The 22,389-nt window shown below is 31.0% G+C and overlaps 1 protein-coding gene across 1 annotated transcript in view; it reads right to left on the bottom strand.

Annotated features, from left to right (window-relative positions):
• Nucleotides 1–22,389, bottom strand: part of MESDC1_1 (FERM central domain) — a 111,156-nt gene that overhangs the window by 34,354 nt on the left and 54,413 nt on the right. The window contains exons 20-30 of the mRNA XM_051208105.1: nucleotides 20,614–20,748; nucleotides 17,818–18,168; nucleotides 16,603–16,912; nucleotides 15,060–15,343; nucleotides 12,286–12,549; nucleotides 10,344–10,657; nucleotides 7,968–8,331; nucleotides 6,277–6,576; nucleotides 5,373–5,483; nucleotides 3,705–3,914; nucleotides 471–688 (exon numbers count right to left, since the gene is read on the bottom strand). Coding sequence (XP_051067928.1) covers nucleotides 471–688; nucleotides 3,705–3,914; nucleotides 5,373–5,483; nucleotides 6,277–6,576; nucleotides 7,968–8,331; nucleotides 10,344–10,657; nucleotides 12,286–12,549; nucleotides 15,060–15,343; nucleotides 16,603–16,912; nucleotides 17,818–18,168; nucleotides 20,614–20,748 — 2,861 coding nt within the window. The remainder of the gene's footprint in view (nucleotides 1–470; nucleotides 689–3,704; nucleotides 3,915–5,372; nucleotides 5,484–6,276; nucleotides 6,577–7,967; nucleotides 8,332–10,343; nucleotides 10,658–12,285; nucleotides 12,550–15,059; nucleotides 15,344–16,602; nucleotides 16,913–17,817; nucleotides 18,169–20,613; nucleotides 20,749–22,389) is intronic.

The following is a 22,389-nucleotide window of genomic DNA, read 5'->3' as shown; positions in this document are numbered from 1 at the left end:
TCGAGGTAAGAGAAAAATAACTGACTCAATCTGAAGATACGAAACAGTGAATTCCGGCTTATTGGTTTGACTGTGCCATACTCGTTAAGAGACCTTGAAGATCCTCAGCATCATTTGGCGTGGGATCACAGGTACACATTGCTACAGAGTCCTCAATTATAACAATAACAACTGTTTAGTCCCGCATGGCTTATTTTGATTGTTCTCAGGATGTTGTCAGTCAGTTCTGGAAAACTTGTGTAAAGTCCTAATTAAAAGTCAAAATAACCAATAAAATCTCAGTTTCCTTCGAACGAAGATAATATAAAACATACTGACTTTGTGAATAAACCTATTAAATCATGTCCCATGGAAGTTAACTACAACAGCAATAACACAAAAACAAATTTATCTAATATTTCACACTAGTGAATATCATCATCTAAACCTCTTCTGATAATACAGTACTCTACAACTAAAAAACTACTTACCGCAAAGTACTAAGTAGATTTAAACAAGATTCATGTAAATTATGTCGACCATCTTCAAAATTAGATAAACCAGTTCTATCATTATTGGCATTATTATTATCATTTAATTTTGTTTGTATATTCTGACAATGATTATCAATTATTTGACGACTAGAATCGATTAGATTTGCGATACATTTGGCAACAGTTTGTCCACATTTTAATACAGGTACTTGAAGCTAATATGTTGATCATGTGTATATGAAGTTAAAAAGTAAGGAAAAAAACAGTGAAGAATGTCTTGAACGCATGAATGGATATATATATATATATATATATATATATATATATATATATATATCACATAAACAGATAATAAACAAGAAATACATTGTAATTATTTATTATGAACTATTAATTATGACTATCATATTATAGGATGATTATTACTAACACACTCTAAGATAAATAAGAACTTTCGTCTAAATTTGAACGAATAGTTTCACAATATTTGGGCGCCGAGTTAATGTGAGACATTAAAAGAAGAATATATTTGTAAAATCTCAGCGAATGAATTTTAAGAAAATCCAACGTTTCGCCTGGCAATCTGGTCCAAGCTTTTTCAAGGAAAATATAATCAAACAACAAAATTATCGATAATTTTGTTGGCAGGCGAAACGTTGGATTTACTTAAAATTCATTCGCTGAGATTTTACAAATATATTCTTCTTTTAACAATCTAAGATAATTAACTAATTCACTCCGAAAAAGGGGTATGGAGATTTGAACCAGATACTTTTAAACGTTTAAAAAATCTATAAGTAAAATTATTAAGCATTCAATTTCAGATTCATTTTTGATAGTTTTTAAACAAGATCAAACATTTTTGTCACTCGCTTCGTTTAAATAGGATTGTAGATAATTATAAATAGATGTATATATCATTTCCGGACGAGAATAAAGGAATGGCAACCGTTAGGAATTACTTAAGGTCAGTCAGATACAACGTAGGACCAAGCATATATATGCATCTGTCTAGACTGCCACACCTCATTAGCACAACAAGATGAATACCAAATTCATAGAAGTAGTTACTACAATGATAGTAATATATAAAGGTTGAGTATAAGGATATAATACAGGAAGAGGGAATTAGTTCGTAGAAAGAAAGGCGTAAAGTAATTTTAACCTCACGGTTTACGGGAAGACAAAGAGTCTATACACCTACGCCATTGTGATCGATTCTGAGCAATGTCACCCAGAGTCTTCAACCCTTTGTTACGATAGTTACACGGACCCCAACCAAGTAGTTTGCATCTACCAAAATGGCTCAGATTAGAAGTTAATGACTTCAATCACTGATGCCACGTTTTGGTTTGGCCACCCCTAGATTTATGTACTTCTGAGATGCGCCTTTCAGTGACAGGCACTGCCACAGAAACTCTCGGTCTACAGCGTTCAAGGCCGCTTTTAAGTCAAGAAAGACCACGATTGTCGGACGACGATAAGCATGCCTGTGTTCTAGAACCTGATGAATGGAAATTACTTATGAACTAAAATTATACGCGCATTCTTATTATATGACTATTAAGCGACTATATTGTATGTATATTCATATTCCTTTCATTATAAGCTTTTATTTGTCGTATTTAGTATTATCATACGATTTACTATGGGTTATTTTAATTATCGATTTACTATTCTTGAGATATTCCCAATTTATTAGTAACAAATTCTCACAACCACAGCCACTTTTGACTAGATCTTCCACAAACGTTATTTTCTATTTTACGGTGTGATTTGTTTGTATGTAAACTCAGTATGATTGAAATATATGATTTATATCTCGGTGGCTGAGATAGGCGTTCTTGACTTGACAGGGAGGGCTAGAAGTAAAAACGACCAATAGAGACTCAAGGTTGCTCGTACTGGTGTATGCGTCATTAGTTTGGTTGTATAATTCAGTGTATCTAAATTGGCAACCGTATTTCGAGGTATCGTATAGCATAAAAACACAACAGTAGACAAGTTTCAATGTGATCATTGATATTAAAAGCTCTGATCTTCATTTTTACCTAGTGAAAAACTTAAAGTGTGTAATATTGGAGTTTTATCATTGAAAGTCAACTTAAAGTGGCTCTAAAAGATAAGCGTCCATCGAGAGACATGAATGTCCTGGGTGCTCAACGGTGAGGAGTCTCATACCAAGACAAACCAATTGTTCAGTGCTCTTTGGTCTTTTAACAACTGAGATTAATCAGCTACAAATATAACGTAGAAAAGTACTTACTAGAGGTTATACATTCTTTCGTATTTCGAACAAACAAAGTTTAATAAAGTGTGTTAAGTAGTTATTTTATGGTGGATGTTTTTTTGAAGAGCTTTGGATACTCAATATGCTGTTAACTTATAGAAATATTTAATGAAGTTCATTTAAAATACAAATTTGAACACAGCGTTATCTTAATAATTAATCGTAAACTATATATTGTTTTAACAGTGTAAGAATTAAGTAATATTTCAGAGCTCAAGCAGGCAAATAATAAGTACTTCGGTTAAGATTTTTCACACAGATATATTCATTCATAACCGATTGAAAAGGTATGTTGCTAGGTCATTTAAATTTGAACGAGGCATAATAAACACACAAACAAGTGACGTGTATTTCCAATCCGGTGAGTCATGAGATAGACAAACAAGCGGGATGCATCCACCCAATCATATATTCATACATCAATCAAGGGGTGAGTCATTAAAAAACAAAAGAACTAACGTCTATTGTTGATATACCAGATTTTTGTGTATGAATACAGCTTAGAGTAAAGATCAAACTCATTAACCGGGACGTATAAAGAACAAAAAACCATTTATGATCACTTAAATAAAAATCCTTAAGTATATAGTGTATTTTCTGTTCAGACATTCAATTTAATATAAACTCAGTATAAGGAACCAAACAGTTTACTAAGCCTTACCGAAACATTAGTTACAAACCGTAGCAAGTATAGGGTTAAAATAAAACTTTACCAAAAAACTAATGTCTACAAACAGAAGATATATTTGTCAAAGATAACAATTTCTTTCATTATCCAACATTATTTCAAAGAAGATCAAATCAGATAATAAAAACACAGTGTAGACAACAGTTGATAAATTCGGAAATAAAATTATTACGGATTACTATCAAATAATAGTCATACACGCATACAACCAACACGACGCAATGAAATATTATTATTAATGTTGAAGACATACCTCGTAAGTTTCTTCAGCTAAATGAGCAGGTGAACCGGCAGCATCACGAAGTAATAAATCAATGTATTGATCAACATCAACTTCTAGTATAGATGATGCTGAGCATAGTTTTTGAATTATATCGGTCGTACCAGATGTTGGATTTGTGCTACGTGAAGTTTTAATTATATTAAATACAGAGGCAGCTGATCGTGCAACATGTTCCAATGACTGTAAATAAATATAAAATGAATAATAAACTATTAAACACTATTATATTATCAGTAGTAAACGACGAGGCGAATAGTCACAATTAATTGTAGTGCGAATGTCACATGAAATTGATTTTATTTCCAGTCGTGTGTGTTATGTACTGATATGTTAAGAAGGATTATAGGTACTTGATTGTATAATATTGTAAATATGTATCCACACAGTAAGGTAATGAATTATTATTGTTATATCCAACTTAATTCAATTTAGACAAATCTGACTGTTAATCTAACTGTAAATAAATCATAGAAAATGTGAAGTATTCTTAAATCACTTTGATTTGTTTTGGGAGTCAAATAAATCTATATCACCAGACTTCGCACCTTTTTCGACGGCGTTCAAGTTGCTCTGTAGATTCAGTTCAAGGATATTAGAAGCGACCAGAAAATCAAATCGACTGTTCATTAATAAGATTTTTCAGTAAGCGAATAATTGGTTGAAGTTAGACATTCACACCGTTGGATGCCGACTCAGTGGTCTAGAGGTTAAGCGTTCGCGCGCGAGACCGATAGGTCCTGCGTTCGAACCTTGCGGGGCGGGATCGTGGGTGCGCACTGCTGACGAGTCCCATATTAGGACGGAACGGCCGTCCAATATTCCCAAGTTTTCCGTGGTAGTGTAGCTGCAATTGACTCATGAATTCAACTACTGAATATTTATTTAACAACAACTGTATAAAATTAGCTGACTTTCATATGTTAAGTCTGTATGGACTAAGTACAGTAAATCAGATATTTATTCATAAATACGAAGACTATTCGTGTTAATGAATTAAAAGTTTATGATTCTATCTAGAACAACAATGAGTGTCCAAGTTGGATCATACCATACAGAGAAGAGAAAATATCACCAAAAGTGAAATAAATTACTTGCAAAAAAGGTTCATATACCATTTGTTCCTTCAGGATCCCGTAGCCTATGTGCACCATCAGTTCGTAATCAAAATTTTCCAATTCCTCTTAACTTCGTAGAATAACACCCTAACAGCGAGAAGGCAGTGAACAAAACTTCCCTGACAGTGGCTATATACTCGTGGTCACATGAACATATCTCGAAAGGGAGAGTTCTCTTATCCCACCATCAACAGTACCAAGGCATTTGATTTTATATGACATACGATACAATAAATGTGAGTGATAACTCAGTAGTTTATCAAAACTAATTTAAAGTACAGTGAGTAAAGTTCTTAGTTAGGTATTAGACAAGCTTGTGAGATAAATGACTCTGCAATCTAGACTTCTTCAGAATCCTTGCATGTTATATTAACATTAAAATTGTCCTTGATATTTTGAGAGATCGCATAAAATGTTCAATACATGTATACACAGGAATCAAAAAATCCCATATGTAATTTCTTATTCTAAAGCACTTATTAACATATTAATAATACGAATTCATTACATAAAAAGTGCTTACATCAGCTAAACGTCTTTTTTCAGATAGATTTTTGATTTCAGACAAATAAGGTCGTGTTGTTTGACATAATTGTGTAGCTCTTTGTGCTAAATGATTAGCAGTAGCTAAGATCTACAAATCAATAAAAAAAGACGATGATTATTAGAAAATGCGACAAACATTCACCAAAAATACAACTGTAGATCAAAAAATAGCAGAATAAATAATTGTCACGCAATAATAAAACAATAAAATAGTACCATATTTCCGTAATGGCATTCTCTAATAAGTCAGCTTTACCAATTATTTCATTCACAGTAAAATATATATTGTTAGTTTATCAATTCTATATTTCTTCTTTATTAGGGCATATTCGGTACTTTACTACTGTTGTGTTATACATTACATGGCTATTGTGAGGCGGCACAAGTGAAAATGGATAAAAAAAATACGATTAAATAGTTCATTTAGTGAATAAAGCTAGAAAAACACACTACATTAATTGTTCTTACTTTGGTCAGGCATAGCAACGGTAGCTACTTAGTAATTGATAACATCAACACACATGGAACTCGATAAATGTTGTTTGGCTGAATTAAATCCTTTGAAAATTTAAAACTAACTTTGAAAGCAAACAGAATTATGTATTAATGTAGTATTGACAACAAGATTTTTTGGAAACTTGGAAAGAGTAAACATCAATTGTCAATTAACAAATTGAGCTAAATGGTTCAACACTTTAAATTATTGGTGAAGTGATTAGCTGTTTGTTAAAAAAGAACTATAACCCTGTAGCTATATAAATAAATAAATAGTATTTTGCCAGTGAATGACACTTTTTTTATTATCGACAAGCGTATAATGTACAAAATATTCAAAAATCAATAGTCAAAACGTTTCCTCATCCATTTAAAAATAAACATACTTCTAAAGACGGAAGTCCTTTGGATGAAGCTTCATTTTGAGATTGGCATATTTCGCTAACACTTTTACGAATAGCTGCTACATGATCATGTATCGTAGTCAATTGGTCAGATGACCTGAAACGAGTCACATGACCTGGTCGTGAAGCTGGATGTGCTGCAGCAATGAGGTAAGCAGCTTGATAAGTAATTTGTACTAAATGGTTGGTGACTTGTGCTAAACCTTTGACAGATTGGATGAATAATCCAGCTTTATTATCAGTTATAGATGACGGTATTTCATTTAAATGTGTATTAAATTCCTTAAATCAATTAATTCAAAGATAAACAATACAAATGTTAAATTATATTCACTAATTAAAATGTATTGTTGATGAGGAACAAGGATAATATAGCGAAGAAAAAGTTCATTTCAACCTGATACATTCTGTCTGCATGAAAGCCAAATGAATCTGTACCAATGATACAACCGTTATAGAAGTTTATAGACAGCATTAGATACTAGTCAACAATGGATATTCACCTAGATTCACTGAATAGATTCTGAAGCCAAAACAAAAACGCGAAAGTGTCTATATCACTAAAGAGGACTCTCTTAATAGAAATTACGTTCAAAGGAGATACTGCAGCAGGAAGTTTGGAAAACAGACTTTTGAGGTCTCTGAGGAAAAACATTCCATTGGGTTGAACTTCGTAGTCTTCTTTAGTCGGACTATGATTGTTAGTTGCATGAAGGACAAGCTCTTACTTTGGGTTAAATCAGTGTGTATCTAAGACTTTGCTTGATCATGTACAACAAATTATAGTTGCACCACAAAGCGAGTTCATTCGGAACGCGCCTTCGAACATTAACCTGAATGGCCATCTAAAGGACTGCAAAAGTCAATCAAAAGCTCAATTCTGAAATATCTAGTTGATTCTAGTCACTTTCCTTCACCTGAGTCCTTAAAAATTATTCACAGTCTGTAGAATCAGTTCTAAAATAATACAAATAAAAAACTTATGTAAACTAGAGGGCATAGCTACCCGCTAATTCAAGACTAACTTTTGCGTACGAAAACAGTATCTTTAACCCTTCATTCTTCCATGGTCTTGATCTTTCTCTATATTTTCCATAATATATGGGTTTTCTTCTATTCCTTCCCAATTATTTTCCACAACTATTAATCAACCTACATTATCACAAATTTTATTTATTCTGTTTTTTAATATCTATCATCAAGTGGACAAATACCTTCATTATACGATGGAGAAGTACAACATAACTTCCTCTCAATATCTCAAAATTGTGTAAAATTGGTGACGTGATACTGTAGTGGCTGGTCCTATGTTGAGCAACGCTTAATTTAAGTGAGTTGGCTCACATGCCTTCTTCACCATGCATCATTTCGACTCGCTCCCTTCTCTTTGCTTCGTTTCTCCGATCTGTCACAGCAACATAGATTTACTTACGCTATTTTCCTACGAATGATAAGTCTACAGTCACTTCAATGCGCAATGGTCTAAAGCATATACAGTTTAAAACACGTATTAACAGTCACTGAATGACGAATATTAATATAGAAAAGATCAATATCCTTCAAATAAATGAATAAGATTAGGAGAGAAGCATTGTATTTAATAAATACTCCATCTTACAATTTAGATTTGTTATTTTATTTAACAGTAAAGTCGAGCAAACTACACATCTTACCTTATCAATATCGCATACTGCATCACAACATTGAGGATAATTCAAATCATTGATTGGTAAGAGTATAGGACAAAACGTGCTATTCCTATCTGCTGTTTCAGGAGAATTCCCTTTATCTTCATTGTACACATTTGGATGTATCAAGCTGTCTAATCGATGGAGTAATACATCACATTGATTACGCATATGCATAGATGTTTCAGTCAATTTGGCTTCATTTTCACTATTATTGTAATTGCTTATAGTTAGTTGGCTGTTATCATCATCATTTTGTTGAACACCATCGTCCATACGAGATGAAAATGTTTGTTCTTTAGATGTCACAGCCTTTTGATCTAATTCTAAAGCCCAATCTCTTAATTTTCTATGTAATAAATCAATTAATTTAGAAGTATACAATGAAATGTCGACAATCTAATACAAAATCGTTGAGGCAGTATGAAACAATCGATTATAAACATGCCAGTATGAATATATCAGCGAAGGCAAAATCTTATGCACAAAATGCTAGACAAATATCCATATACGACCAATGATATTTCATACTTTAGATTTTAAAAGCAACAAATAGTAAGTTTTATTCAAGGTGCTCCTATTTGGCCAACAAAAATTAATATGAACAGATTGTAGTCAAATTGACTTGATCTAAAAAGAATAGCAACTAATCGGGTAATTGGTTGTTCGTCAGTAAAATTATTTAGCTTGCTGTATCATTCATAAATAGCCTTCAGGGAACTAAGCTGGCAGTAGGATTTAGAGCCGCGTCATTTATTTTCATATTCAGAGAAATTACGATTCAAATCTTACCTATTTTAGCCTATTACTCCTATTAGGAAATAGGCCCCCTAACAGAGGTATTTAGATCATAACTGACTTTATTTTCTAATTAAATAAATCATTTACTTCAGCACAAAGATTTGACAAGGAAATCAAATCACCACTACGAATAACGAATGTGAATGAATAAAAATGGATAAAACAAGAATATAAAATATGAAAACAGAGTGTTAAAATATTCTCACAAAATTTACAACTTCATTTCTTATTTACTGGTTAGATGAATTCACACTCAAAATACAAATCATTCATTAAAAGTTCACACTAGTTTGTTATCTCTTTTGAACTTGAAGACATGAATTAATTAGAAGCTTAAAAATAAGATACTTCTGTCTTACAGTGATAAATTTGAAGATAAAATCTCTATTTGAAAAACAAAATTAAAACTCAGTGCTTTTAAACAATGATATGCCCGCTGTGAAGCATAAAAATCTTCGATTCAATCTACAACAGAGTTCTTTATTAGCTGTGCACCAATGTGGAGTTTCAAAGTCAGAAAAAAGCAGATCTCCATTATTTTAATCGTTTAAAGATCCTCATCAAATTAAAAGACTAATATTTGAACAAAGAATATTCTTTTCGTTAAACTCTTCAGATTCTATTTTTCAATCTTTAAAAATTAGGTAGCTTAAGTCATCTTATGATATACACTAGGAAAAACAGGATTACCATTGATGAAGGCGTATGTGCATAAATTGAAATGAATAAATTTAATCTGTAAACCTAGAAAATTAGAACATTAAAAAAATTACCTTGTTTACTTAGTTATTCATTATACTTTGTGATAATAATCACTTTTTAATTTTGCCGAATTGTTAATGAATTCAATGGTTTGAACGAAGCCTTATATATATATATATATATATATATATATATATATATATATATATATATATATATATATATGTAATTGCATAATGAACTAAATCAATTTTGACCACACAATCATAAATGTGGATATCAAAGGTTTTTGAATCATAGATTATAAAAGTATATATATATATAGACTGGAATTTAGACAAACTAGTTATAATGTATGCAAATAAATTTGTGAAATGTTTATATATGCTTAAAATGGTAAAGAAACAGATTAGATAGATAAAAAAGAATAAACAAAATCAGTTCACCTATAATGTATCAGTTTTTCTTTCATTTGTTTTTGATCAAACCAACAAAAAAAAATTGAAATGATCATTTCTGTTAAAATCATCATTAATACGACTGAGATGTATTGTTAAATGTCATTTGTAAATTAAAGATGATCGGAAGATTTGACGGTACCATTATCGGTCAACTGGTTTCACAGTACTGGACGGCGTAATATCATGGATTGATAAAAGTAAAACATTAACACCGTCCAACATTAGCTCATTGATTTAGATGTCCGCGCACTACCCAGGAGTCTCATACTAGAACAGAAAGACCGTCCAGTGTTCACACTTTTACGGATAATTTTAAAAAAGTAATAAATGAAACGTCGGCTAATATTGTAAATTGGAAAAAAATAATTTTAACTGCAATAAAAATCAAGCTACTTACAATAACGACTTAGCAAGTGTTAAATTTGCTGACGGTATACCAGAATCATTTTGACTTGACTCTAAGGTACGCATTGCATATTGCAGTCCATAAGCAACAGGTTCAGCGGCTTGATTAAAATTATTTAATAAATGACCAATAGAACGTAGTTGTGCACTACGATAACCAGCAGCACGTACTACGTCAGCTACGGCACCAGTCAATCGATCAGCTATACAAGCTAATAAAATTAGATTACTCTGTGAACCAAATGATGATTCAATTTGTGATGGTTTCATTTTACCAGAAACTTCATAGCTAACACTTAAACAAGTCTAAAATGAAGTACGAAAAATAAAAAAACCTTTTATAACTAATAAGAAATATGTATATAGTCATCGAAATTTTACAAAAACTATGAACGCATTGAATAACTTTGGAATACTATTAGTATATTCACCTTCATACTATTATTTTCAGTAATATATCTACACTGTCATTTGCTTGTTTTAATGATCTGACAACTAATTTACATGGTTCGACATTATACAATGGAACAATTAATTGATTATAAGATATCACTATGTTAGTAAAGCAACGATAATTCACCTGTTGTCACCGTCTAAAAACACTACCTTCAGTGATTTCGATATGTTTTACGAATATGATACCACCAGCTTTCATACAACACATTTCAAGATACTGGGACTGAGAAGGGAAGATGAAGTAAAGTAGGCAGCTTTATTTTATCAAGACAGTACTGACAATCAAGAGAAGAAAATAATACGATTCAACCGAAATATCAATTCGGTGAGGAAATTAGTTTTATACTGAAACTAAAAAAGTGCCCAACATTGAGTTGACTCGATAAAATTTGTTAGTTATGCAGTTACCACAGTATCGGCATTTTCGCTAATTGCTGTAATAATTCAGTAATTTTGTCAATACATATTCATTCAATTGTACAAAACTTAAAGGAATTTATTGAAAATCCAATCAACAAAAGTTGCTTATCCTATATTTAATTGATGAGGGGAGATAAATGCTGTATAATTAAAACTTCTTATGCAAACATGTCAATTACGCAAATAAATATTTAAAACTGCAAAGATGATTTACACTAAAGAGAAGTATTTAGATAAGACAGTTAATATGTGTAATAGGAGAAGTGAATCGATTTTATTATTATAATAGGTAATAACTTGAACAATTACTTTCAACCATCTAATAAACAAACAAATAATGCTGATTCCTTTAAACTGGTGCCCTCATTTCATATTACTCGATACAATCCGAACAACCCCAAGTTCTATACAAACCAGATAACGATTAATACTTACTCATCAAGTAGTATATGCATTTCAATCTTACAAGAAATCATTGGTAACTTCTATGACTGCAGCAACGAGTCTCGGTGATTTTGACTCCACGTGAACCATCAGTTTCTTTAGTATTGCCGATAGGCATTGGTGACAAGTGCCAGTTAGAACCAAATCTAGGTGTAACATTTCCTGTCAACAGTCCTTCAACTACTTAATATTAATAAACGTCAATGACAGTTAAGTATTCAATCGAATAGATCAACATATATCTCACTTCCAAAAGAATAATTTTTGGTAATGAAAATGAAAATATTTTGATTACCAAACAGAAATAAAAGAACATTTACATTTCTAATATCAATCAAATAGTAAAATGAACAACAGTGTTTTTTTTACTTTAGAATAAACTTATTTACACTGTCGATTCAGAAAGCTGAATATCTATACAGAATTGACAATTTTCATTTGTTTATTTTTCTCTTTATTCCTTTATAAATATTTATCTCATTAAAATGAAAAACAGCGAGATATAACTATTCATCTGTGAACTTTAGATATAAACATTGAATTTTGATTTATTTATTATGCTAATAACAAAATATTGTAGAAAGCCAAGTGACAATAATTCTGATTAAACTTACACGGGCAAGTTGTTTAGCTGTTTCACTTATTTGTTCATAGATGTCTACAAGTGGTAGATTTGATGAACGCATAAGTATGGCTGGAGGTAATAATTCATATGAGGATAATTGGTTAGAATCAGATTTTTGGCTATTAGTTAATTCTGAGGTTTCGTTTGTTGACATTTCCACTATTCTAGAAGCATCTTGAAGTAGTGCAAATAAACGTCTTACAGTCACTTCACCAGGAATATAACCTAATACAGCATTAACTGATGTATTCAACTGTTTAAAGATTAAAAACAAGAAATACCATTAAAGGTGAGAGGTATATATAATAAAGAGTTCATAATTAAGCAATTTTATACAAACAAAGATTATACGAGAAGTATGTTTATCAAAAGATATGTTTAAGTCATAAATAAATCCTTTACCAAAGAAATCCAGTCAAGAGTGTTAAAAACGGAATGGTTCCAGTCATTATTAATAATGATATAAAGAACAGCTCCGTTTAACAAATTAGTACCTATCTGAACTGAACCGACTAGTGGATAATCCGCAGAGCATCTGCAGCAAAAATACAAGATTCAAGTCCCAATAGGAGATATTAACGCCTAAATCCAAATGCATTCAGTCAAACTGTTCTAAATACGGTGAAACACGCGTTCATGATTTTATCACTAGTCGAAATCCATCTATTTTACAACAATATCATTGTATTTGATAGTATCATTACATTACAAAGTCATGTTATTCATAAATGATTATAATTACCAATAATCTTAACTGTTAACATATACAAATCTGAACTGAGAAGTAGAAAAGAAGTACTTGAACACTATTAATTAAATTTCATTTAAACTGCATGATTATGTTCAGTAATTAGTACAGTATTGACAGAATATCAATTGCTCTAATTATCAGATAGTTCTGAGTTACGGTGATTGAAAAATCAAATGGACGTTTGTCACAAAATGAGTTCAAATGCAGAATTACAATTTTAAAAAAATAAATTAATATTTCAATGAGCTGATCAGAGACAATGAAACAAGGATGTCGAAATATTGTTTCTTTCATTTAACAAACAACTTTACCAATTCATTTTTTTTTTCATTTCAGTGCCTGTTACTCCTCGTACAGGAGCATAAGCCGCCCACTAGTACTCTCCATCCTGCCCTGTCCTGGGCAATCTTTTCCCGTTGTTATCCATCCTTTTCATATCCGACTCTATTTTCCGACGTTATGTGTTCTTTTGCCTTCCTCTTCTCCGCTTCCCTTCAGGACTCCAAGTTAGGGCTTGCCACGTGGTGCAGTTTGGAGATTTCTTCAATCTGTGTCTTAGCCACCTCTAGCGTTTTTTTTCTGATTTCCTCTTCAGCCGGAAGTTAGTTTGTTGTCTCCCACAGAAGGCTGTTGCTGATGGTATCTAGCCAATGGGTGTTGAGTATCGTGCGTAGACAACTAATTATAAATACTTTAACCTTCTTGATGATGGTTGTAGTACTTCTCCGCGTTTCAGCTCCTTACAGTAGGACTTTCTTGATGTCCGCAATGAAGATTCCGACTTTGACACTGGTTGGCAGGTGTTTAACAATGTTTGAACAAATATACAAACTGATTTTATATTCAGAGGTCATTACAAACTATTGGAAACAAAGCCATGGAAAAATATTCATCTACTGAACTCATCACTTTACAATGCTTTCTATTTTTTATCACGAAAGTAAGATAAAGGAAGGAAATGATATACAAACCATCTCGATCATGTTTCAGATAGTGACGTTTTACAATTACATTCATAAGCAAATCTATTTTTGTATTTTAATAGGCATCTTTGTCAAACTCGCTTTGTAACTGATACTAAAGACTAGATGTTAGACTATAGGATGGACAAAATAAGGTGTTGATTAACAAGTAATTGACATGTATTAATTCATCTCAATTCGTAAATCTCAGGCATTTAGAAAGACTAAAAGAAGTCACTGTTCATCAATGTTTACAAACGGAACATGAGTTTATGCTGACTGATAAATTATATAGATAAGAAAAAATGAACCGAAGTAGTGGGATATAATATAAAAGAAGCAATTCAATATTAACAATAAGACAGTATAGAAAACTAAATATGACCGATAGTCAAAGCTGATTGATAGATAGATAGAAATTTAATTTAATAGTAAAATATTTCTGAGTTTCACAAACACACTACTTAAATCAAGTAGTTATTTTACTATGAACACGCAAGTAGGTGTGAGGTGTAGTGGTTGAAACATTTAGTCAGTTGCAACGTAGAAACTGGTACGCATTTACATAGATTTAAGTTGCCATAACCCATTTGCAGAATCAGATGTAACTGTCAGGTCAAATACCAGAATAGTTGAGGGAGTAACAGCATGAGTGGTGATTGAAAAGACTAGGGATCGAAGATAAGACTCAAGAAAATATAAATAAGTGAAATAAAAATAGTAAAAGGAGTTATTAGGAATTAAGAAGCTCAGAATTTGGAGGAAGACGGAGAATGAATACATTCAAATATCGCAGGTTTAAAACCTAGAACACCTATATTGATCTGTGCAACCTAAGTAGCATTAGCACCACTCTGATGAATCAATACGTCAGTGGTAACCGGCATAATACTAACCAAAAATGTGCATCAACATAAATTGTCACAGTATAGAAGCACAGAGAGACGAACTCAACACAAATAGTGCAAATCGCATTATGAAAAGTTGATAATTTACAAGTAGTAATAAATAATTAAAACAAAACAACAACAACAACAACCAGATACTCACCTGATCAGCAGTCACTCCAGCATCTTGCAGTTCATCATCGGGAATAGTCGTCTGTGAATTGTGTCTAAGTGCCCATGTAATAAGTTGACCACAGGCAACAAGACATGTTTCAGCTATTGACATTAAATTCTGATGCATAACATTTGCAGTAATTTGAGTTTGCTGTTCTGAATTTGATAGACTTGAATTAGTATTATTCTGTTCTATCACGGTAGAGCAAACAGATATACTGCTTTGACGTTTTGATGCAACACCATGAGATACATTGATGACCCGAGCTAAATCTTATTTTTGAAGAAAAAAACGAACAAAACAAATACAATGAGAGAATATTGAAGGTATGCGCAAAATATAACATTAAAAAATGTCATCGTATGAGAGAATTAAATATTTATCTAAATTACTAGAAATCGATCATTTCCAACGAATGTTTGAACAAACTTCCGCACAACTATCTGTTTACATTAGTTCCCATTAGATACGAGTGGTATTTGTACATCACATTTATCTACCATATTAAGGAAAGACACTTGTGTTGTTAATCATAGCAAATTTTCAGAGAATACTTTTATCCTGGTAAATGATTTTCATGAACATAGTTACCTTAAAGAACAATATGTATAGTTACATTGTTTTCAATTAACGTATCTGAGTGGATCAATAGTACATATTATTTGAGTAATAATTCATAAATCTGTTTTCTCACTAAAAATCCTCTATTTATGATTGTTCCTTTCAACTAACGTGAAGTTTGAAGATTGAGAATCTGGGGTTTTCTATGTGACCAGAAAGAAAAAAACAATGATTTTAATGAATGATCCCAGAGAGTGAATATTTCCTACACCTGACATCTATTTATGCTAATATCATATGTCAAGGGAGCTGTGGTATCGATACCATTGATCTTGTCCGATCGTGCTAAAATTCCTTTTTTGGGAGCAAGCATCTCCATATTGCGGCTCTGATTGTGGTGAGTATTGTGTCTAGGTATACAGCTTGTAGCTAGAACTCATAATCAGTGAGAATATATAAAAAAAGTATGCATGATGAATACTTTTATATGGATTATCTAGACAGCTGTAATTGATATTATGCCAATATTGTTGTAATGGTGAATGAACTTGCTGTAAACACTGAATAAACGCATTCCTGTGTCACTGTTCTTTTACTAGTTCTGGATTGGTAGTTGGGAATAGTTACTTAGACTATATTTCATTCTCGATAAGGACGTGGATACTCCGACTGCGACATCATATAATGACGTGGACAGTAACGGACTATGGATGTTCCTATGTTATTCAGTCAGTTCATCTGTCTGTTAATTAATTGCGCCAAACAAAACATTAATAATACTTGTAAATTATATATTCATCTTGTAAACACTATGATGAGTAGAAGGGAGTTTACAGAGCTGATCATATGATATGGTGACAAAACTGTAATAGCCTGATAGCCGACAAATAATAATAATAATAATAAAACATGACTATCAGGAGAAAGTATAACTCTGTAGCAAAGTGGTCGATTTTTTTTCTAAACTTACTCGAATCAACTGTTGTTGACTGAGCTGCATTATGAAAATATCTAGCTAAACTACGTATACCGCGTAGTACGGGTCCAAGGTGATACAACAATTCTTGAACAATATTTAATCTGGATTGCATCATTTTTTTCATATTACCTTCATAATTATTACATGTCTCCTTGATACGTTCAATTAACGGAGGAAATTTATGCCAAATTTGTTCTAATTGATTATTTGAATTCATATAATTATTATTAGCATCCGGTAAAGTGAATACTTGATTATAATCAGTTATTGCAGACCATAATGAAACACAGATTGAATCAAGCTGATAATATGAACAAACATAAATTTGGAAGAGATAAAAATATAAAATGAATAAACAAACCTTTTTCACAACCACGAAAAGTAGTGATTGAAAAGAAAAGAAAACTTTATTGCTTTTTTTTAGAATTAATTGTTTAACAATTACGAAGTCAATATTTCCAAATACCTAGTTCTACTGCTCCTTGGATAGGAGTTAAATTGATTAAAATTAAGTAATAGATGGGAGAGAAAGTAATAAGTAACATTCCTTGATTACAATTAATACACGTATAGATACACATATAAAGTATAAGAGCTGACTTTAATTACTTCTTTATTACATATACAAGTAGTAAAAGATTGTCAGCTCTAGTGGATGCATTACAAGTTGTTGAACTAAATAGATTAATTGGGAAGCTTTCATCGTTATTCTGAATAAAATCATCATGACCTACTTTACGTACAATTGAGCTTCTAACTTCTGACTATGCGTTATTCAATCTTGAGAAACTCTTCAAAAGTGTGAGAAATACGTTTAATCGGTTAGCGTTCGCAACGGAACTCATTAAATTCCAGGAACTGAAGTAACTATTATTTACATGGCTTATCTATCAAACTCAGGAAACCAATAGTAATAATAGAACTTGATTAGTGCTCCAAAATCGCATAGAGGTATAGAATCAAACAACGATCTCTGTATATGAAATTACCTAGAAGTAAGCCCTATGTCCTATAATCCCTTGCTATTTGTTTAGTGACCAAGGCCCGCAGACTGCTAAGAATCTAGGAGTTAATATTGCAAGAATCCGATGGTCAGATGTACTTGCAATTTGCAGTTACTTTTTAAATGAATTAACAAGTGGGAATAAACACTGCAGAAAAAAATAATTGGAACAAGTAATAATATTAGATAGTTTGAAAACTTACTGTTTCATTTGGTAACAAATGATACGATGGATCGAACAACTCTGTTCGTAACTGTTCAATAGCTGTTGATATTTTAACTAATTCATTCGCCTCCACATCACCAATATGATAATCCGATTCACTTAATCCATTCGACTGTGATGTCTTTTTTCCATTCATTAAATGATATAATTTTTCTGATAATTCAGGAGGTTCATTGCCAAGTACAGATTCAGAATTAGCAAAACATAAACGAAGATCAGTTAAACAAGCTTGAGTATTTCGTGTCACATCAGTTAATGCCGATTGGACACCAGAATCTTGAATTGTTGGTGCAACTGCATCAGCTGATCGTAATAAATCTTCTAAGCACTATAATACGGTTAGAGAGAAAGAGTGAAGAAAAGAATTATAGATTGGCCTTAATGGGTATGTTGCTAGGTTGGTTTTTTTTTTTCTTTCCTAATGCACTTTTATTATTATCCATATTTTTAAATTACTATTTTGCACTTTAAACTTTAATCATTTATTATTATTACCTTTTACAAGTTTTCTTGATTATCATTCAGTTTATTATTATGACCTTTGTTGTTGTGTCGTTTTTCTTCATATCTGTCAATCTGTCAATTGGACTATTATCTGACCCTTAAATTTTGTTCTTCCCTACCCCTTGATTAGTACGTTAACCTCATTTGTTATTTATTGTCGAATCCATTTTTTTGTGATACAACCCTTTCTATCCTTCTATAGACATACATTTTCCATATAACTATATATACGAATGTACAGCTTAAGTAAATGATTTCGTCGAAAAGAAAATTTTCTTCGCTGAATTCTCTTTTTCTTAATGAAATATTACTAAAAACAATAACAACAATGTGAAAGATCATTTATCTACACATTTTTTAAAATAAATAAACATCTAGGTAGAGAAGACAGTTCATTGTTTATCAATTATATATTAAATCAATAGAAAAGTTATGTGCACACTAGTTGTGTTTTGTAAGGGAAAAATAAGTCACACTTGCATCCTTTGATGAATAGGTCAGATAAATAACCCCAATACAGAAAAAATATACATTAATGAGTAATTCTGTGTATAGTGTAGAAAATAAAAAACAGGTGTTGACCTTCACGAGGAGTAACAGGCGTAAGTAAGTTGACCTTGAACTGTAAAATATAAATAATTCAATGTTTCATGTAAGGATGATCAAAATAAATACGATGTACAACAATGATATAAACAGAATATAAAATAAAAGTCAAATAATGAATCATCATCTTTGATTCGATTATGGAATAAATAAGAAGTTTTGGTAAACACCTTTTTTTAAATTATGATCCTTTTGGCTTTAGATTACAATCAACAGAGAATATTAAATATTTTTTTCAGGAGAGTAAATTCGCTAAAATTATAACCTGATAATTGTGCAAATGATGGAATCGAAAACGTTCTAGTTACTCATTCATACAGGTTTGCTTGCATTGAGGATTTAGAAAAAAAAGTAGTTCATTGAAAGAAAAGTATTACGAACAGTCTGCTTAGAATGAATATTGATATGTACGAATAGAGTTCAGATAATTATTGTAAAGTGATGGCCCGGTTATTAGGACATTTGACTTTTAATCACTGTTGCAGATACAACACATCCCTCAACGCAATTTAGCTTCGGTAACCGAGTAGTAATATTGGTTATCAAAATTACAATGTGATCCAAAGCTAAGCACACAATTCTTTTTGATAAATGAATAAAATTAATTATATAAACATTCGATAAAGCTGTTAATTTTGAGTATACAATAAATTGATATAACTGCAAATAACATTATAGTACAAATCCTCAATTTCAATTCGAAATCGTTTGAAAGTGAGGAACAATACAATAATAGGATAGAATTCGCAGACGAGCCACAAAAGAATCTAAGGATACTTTACCTAACGCGAAATTATATGGCAGCGAAACAGTCATAACGGCTACATGTTTAGGTTCACACAAAAATAAGACGACTGGAGAAAACTAGTTAATGCCTCTTATTTTACATAGAGAGTTCTGGATATTAATGGATTTTTTTTAGTTTTATGTTACAGACAGATAAGGTCATTGATGCGCTTTGCTATGTAGTCTGATATTAAGATGAAGCAGCTGTCCAGAGTCTCCTAGTTTTCAATGGTTGTATGAGTGAAATAAACCCTTGGTGTAAAGAATCTACCAAGTGGTTGAAATTTCGCATTGTTAAACTAAAAAGTTACTGTTCTACTTATTATAATTAACAGTAAAATAGGAAATATGTAGATCGTTTAGTTATCATTATATACTTTGCAATTAAATACTAACAGAAATATACACTACTAGCTAAGAGGCATGAAATTGATTAATACATCAAGCATAACATCAGAATATATTCTGAATATCTTAATAATCAACTCCAAGTATATTTAACCGACTTTCATGCAAATCTGAAGGCTAGTGATTTCAATCCGTTGCCTTAAACAAAGTAATTAGTAGGATGAGGCACAAATATGTCATCTATCTTTTTGACTACATAAATAAAAATACTATAAGAAAAGATGACGACAAAGGATGCTAAATTGTAATTTCTTTCCAATTTACATAATATACATTTAGATAAACTTAAGTAAATTTACTCATTGACAAACAAAAAGATTGCGAACAAAAGCTTTCATTTCTAGTACTACGTAAAACTCATGAATCGTGAAATAGGACAAACTTTCCATTTCTTAAATTCAATATTAATAATAATAATAATAATAATAATAATAATAATAATAATAATATACAAATCAGATTAACATACCTTCATTAAATTTTGCGATGCAGCAAGTAAATTAGCTTGATTTTTTACATCATACGGTTGAACACGAGCAATGTTACAAGATAAATTCACTTGAGGCATTACACGTTTTTGCAATTGTTCTAAATCCGAAGCCAACTAGAAATTATACATAGAAAATACCAATATATGTAGTTAAATTAATAATCCATTATTTTATATCAAAATCAGAATAAGAGTAATGATAGTTTAATATGTAACAACACGAAGTTTTCATGCATATATATATATGACAAAATTACATTAAATTACAATCTAGTACATGAATAAACAGTAAATGAAATAAACAAATAATCTTTTAATACGAATGTATCTCCTCAATGTCAAATTACATTTTGTTATGCTATACCTGTTCAACTGTAAATGATGTGTGTACGCGTGTATGAAGTACATATTTAAAAAAAAAGATAAACAGAGTTTAAATGTATATTTCAAAACAAGTAAAGAAATGCTTAGTGTAAGACGAAATTATGTCAAAGTATAAATCTTAAATATTGAGTAATAAACTTAACACATTTCAATCATAACATGTAATTCATTACAAGTAATAAAACAGATTTACAAAGTTTACAGTAAAAAGAATAAAACAAATTTATGCCTCACCTTGTATTTATTGATTTTGATTTCAAGAGAATACATACCTGACATAATTACTTTAAGTCTGTTTACTACTTGATAATAATAATAATAATAATGAACTCATACAACTATTAAATGTTATTCATTTAAATATGATAGCAATATGAAGTACAAAAGTAGTTGTATATAGTAGTAAATATGCATATGTGTATAATCAAGAACGTTTAGCAATGAAATAGGAAATATAATGTTTCTAGAGTTAACGTAGTATTTATACTTTAATGTATAGGGTATATAACGATAGCCTGATTTTAATGTGATCTATAAATGGATTTTTTACTAAGAATAAAAACGACATTACTAATCAAAGTGAAACATAAAACACAGGCTATTTAAAAATAAGAATACAAACAAATGTCAGTATAGGGTTGTGGAGATTGTTGAGTTTATTAATTGAGATTATGAACCGATCAATGTAAGACCACCATTTAAAGCATGGAAGCACTGAAAGGTCATTTTGTTCTAGTATGGGACTCCATAGCAGTGCGCATCCACGAACGAAACAGCATTCCGATACTTCCAGGCTTTCAATGGTGGTCTAACATTGCATCGGTTCATGATCTCAATTAATATATAAAAATGTTATAATCCAAAATATTATATATGCACATATCTGTAACCAGGTTGCCAACAAAAAAACACATTGTTTTATTTCCCTTCAAACTTGTAAAAACCAACGACCTAGTAGCTGATAACCTTTGCATATATTTTTTCAGACACCCTGTCATTCGTAGATGAATCAAAGACAAACTTTGTATTGGACTACATTATCATTTAATTGCTCATGTGGGCCACACAAACCAAGCGCTAAATAAACACACCAATGAACATTATCATGGGTAGCTTTCATAGGTGAATACAAAACAATTGAAAGTTCAAGATTAGAACAAATTGTAAACACTTGTTTCTAGTTATTTGATGTTTTTTTTACTACCAATGCTGCAGACTATTTTTCCACATTATATATATATATATATATATATATATATATATATATATATATATATATATATATATATATATATATATATATATATATATATATATATATATATATATATATATGAAGTATTTTATTTAGTCTAATAAATTTATTTACAT

Source organism: Schistosoma haematobium, chromosome 2, assembly GCF_000699445.3.
Source record: "Schistosoma haematobium chromosome 2, whole genome shotgun sequence".
In the NCBI taxonomy this organism is placed as follows: domain Eukaryota; kingdom Metazoa; phylum Platyhelminthes; class Trematoda; order Strigeidida; family Schistosomatidae; genus Schistosoma; species Schistosoma haematobium.
Note: the sequence above shows the minus strand (reverse complement) of the source record. Positions and strands in the feature narration are given on the sequence as shown.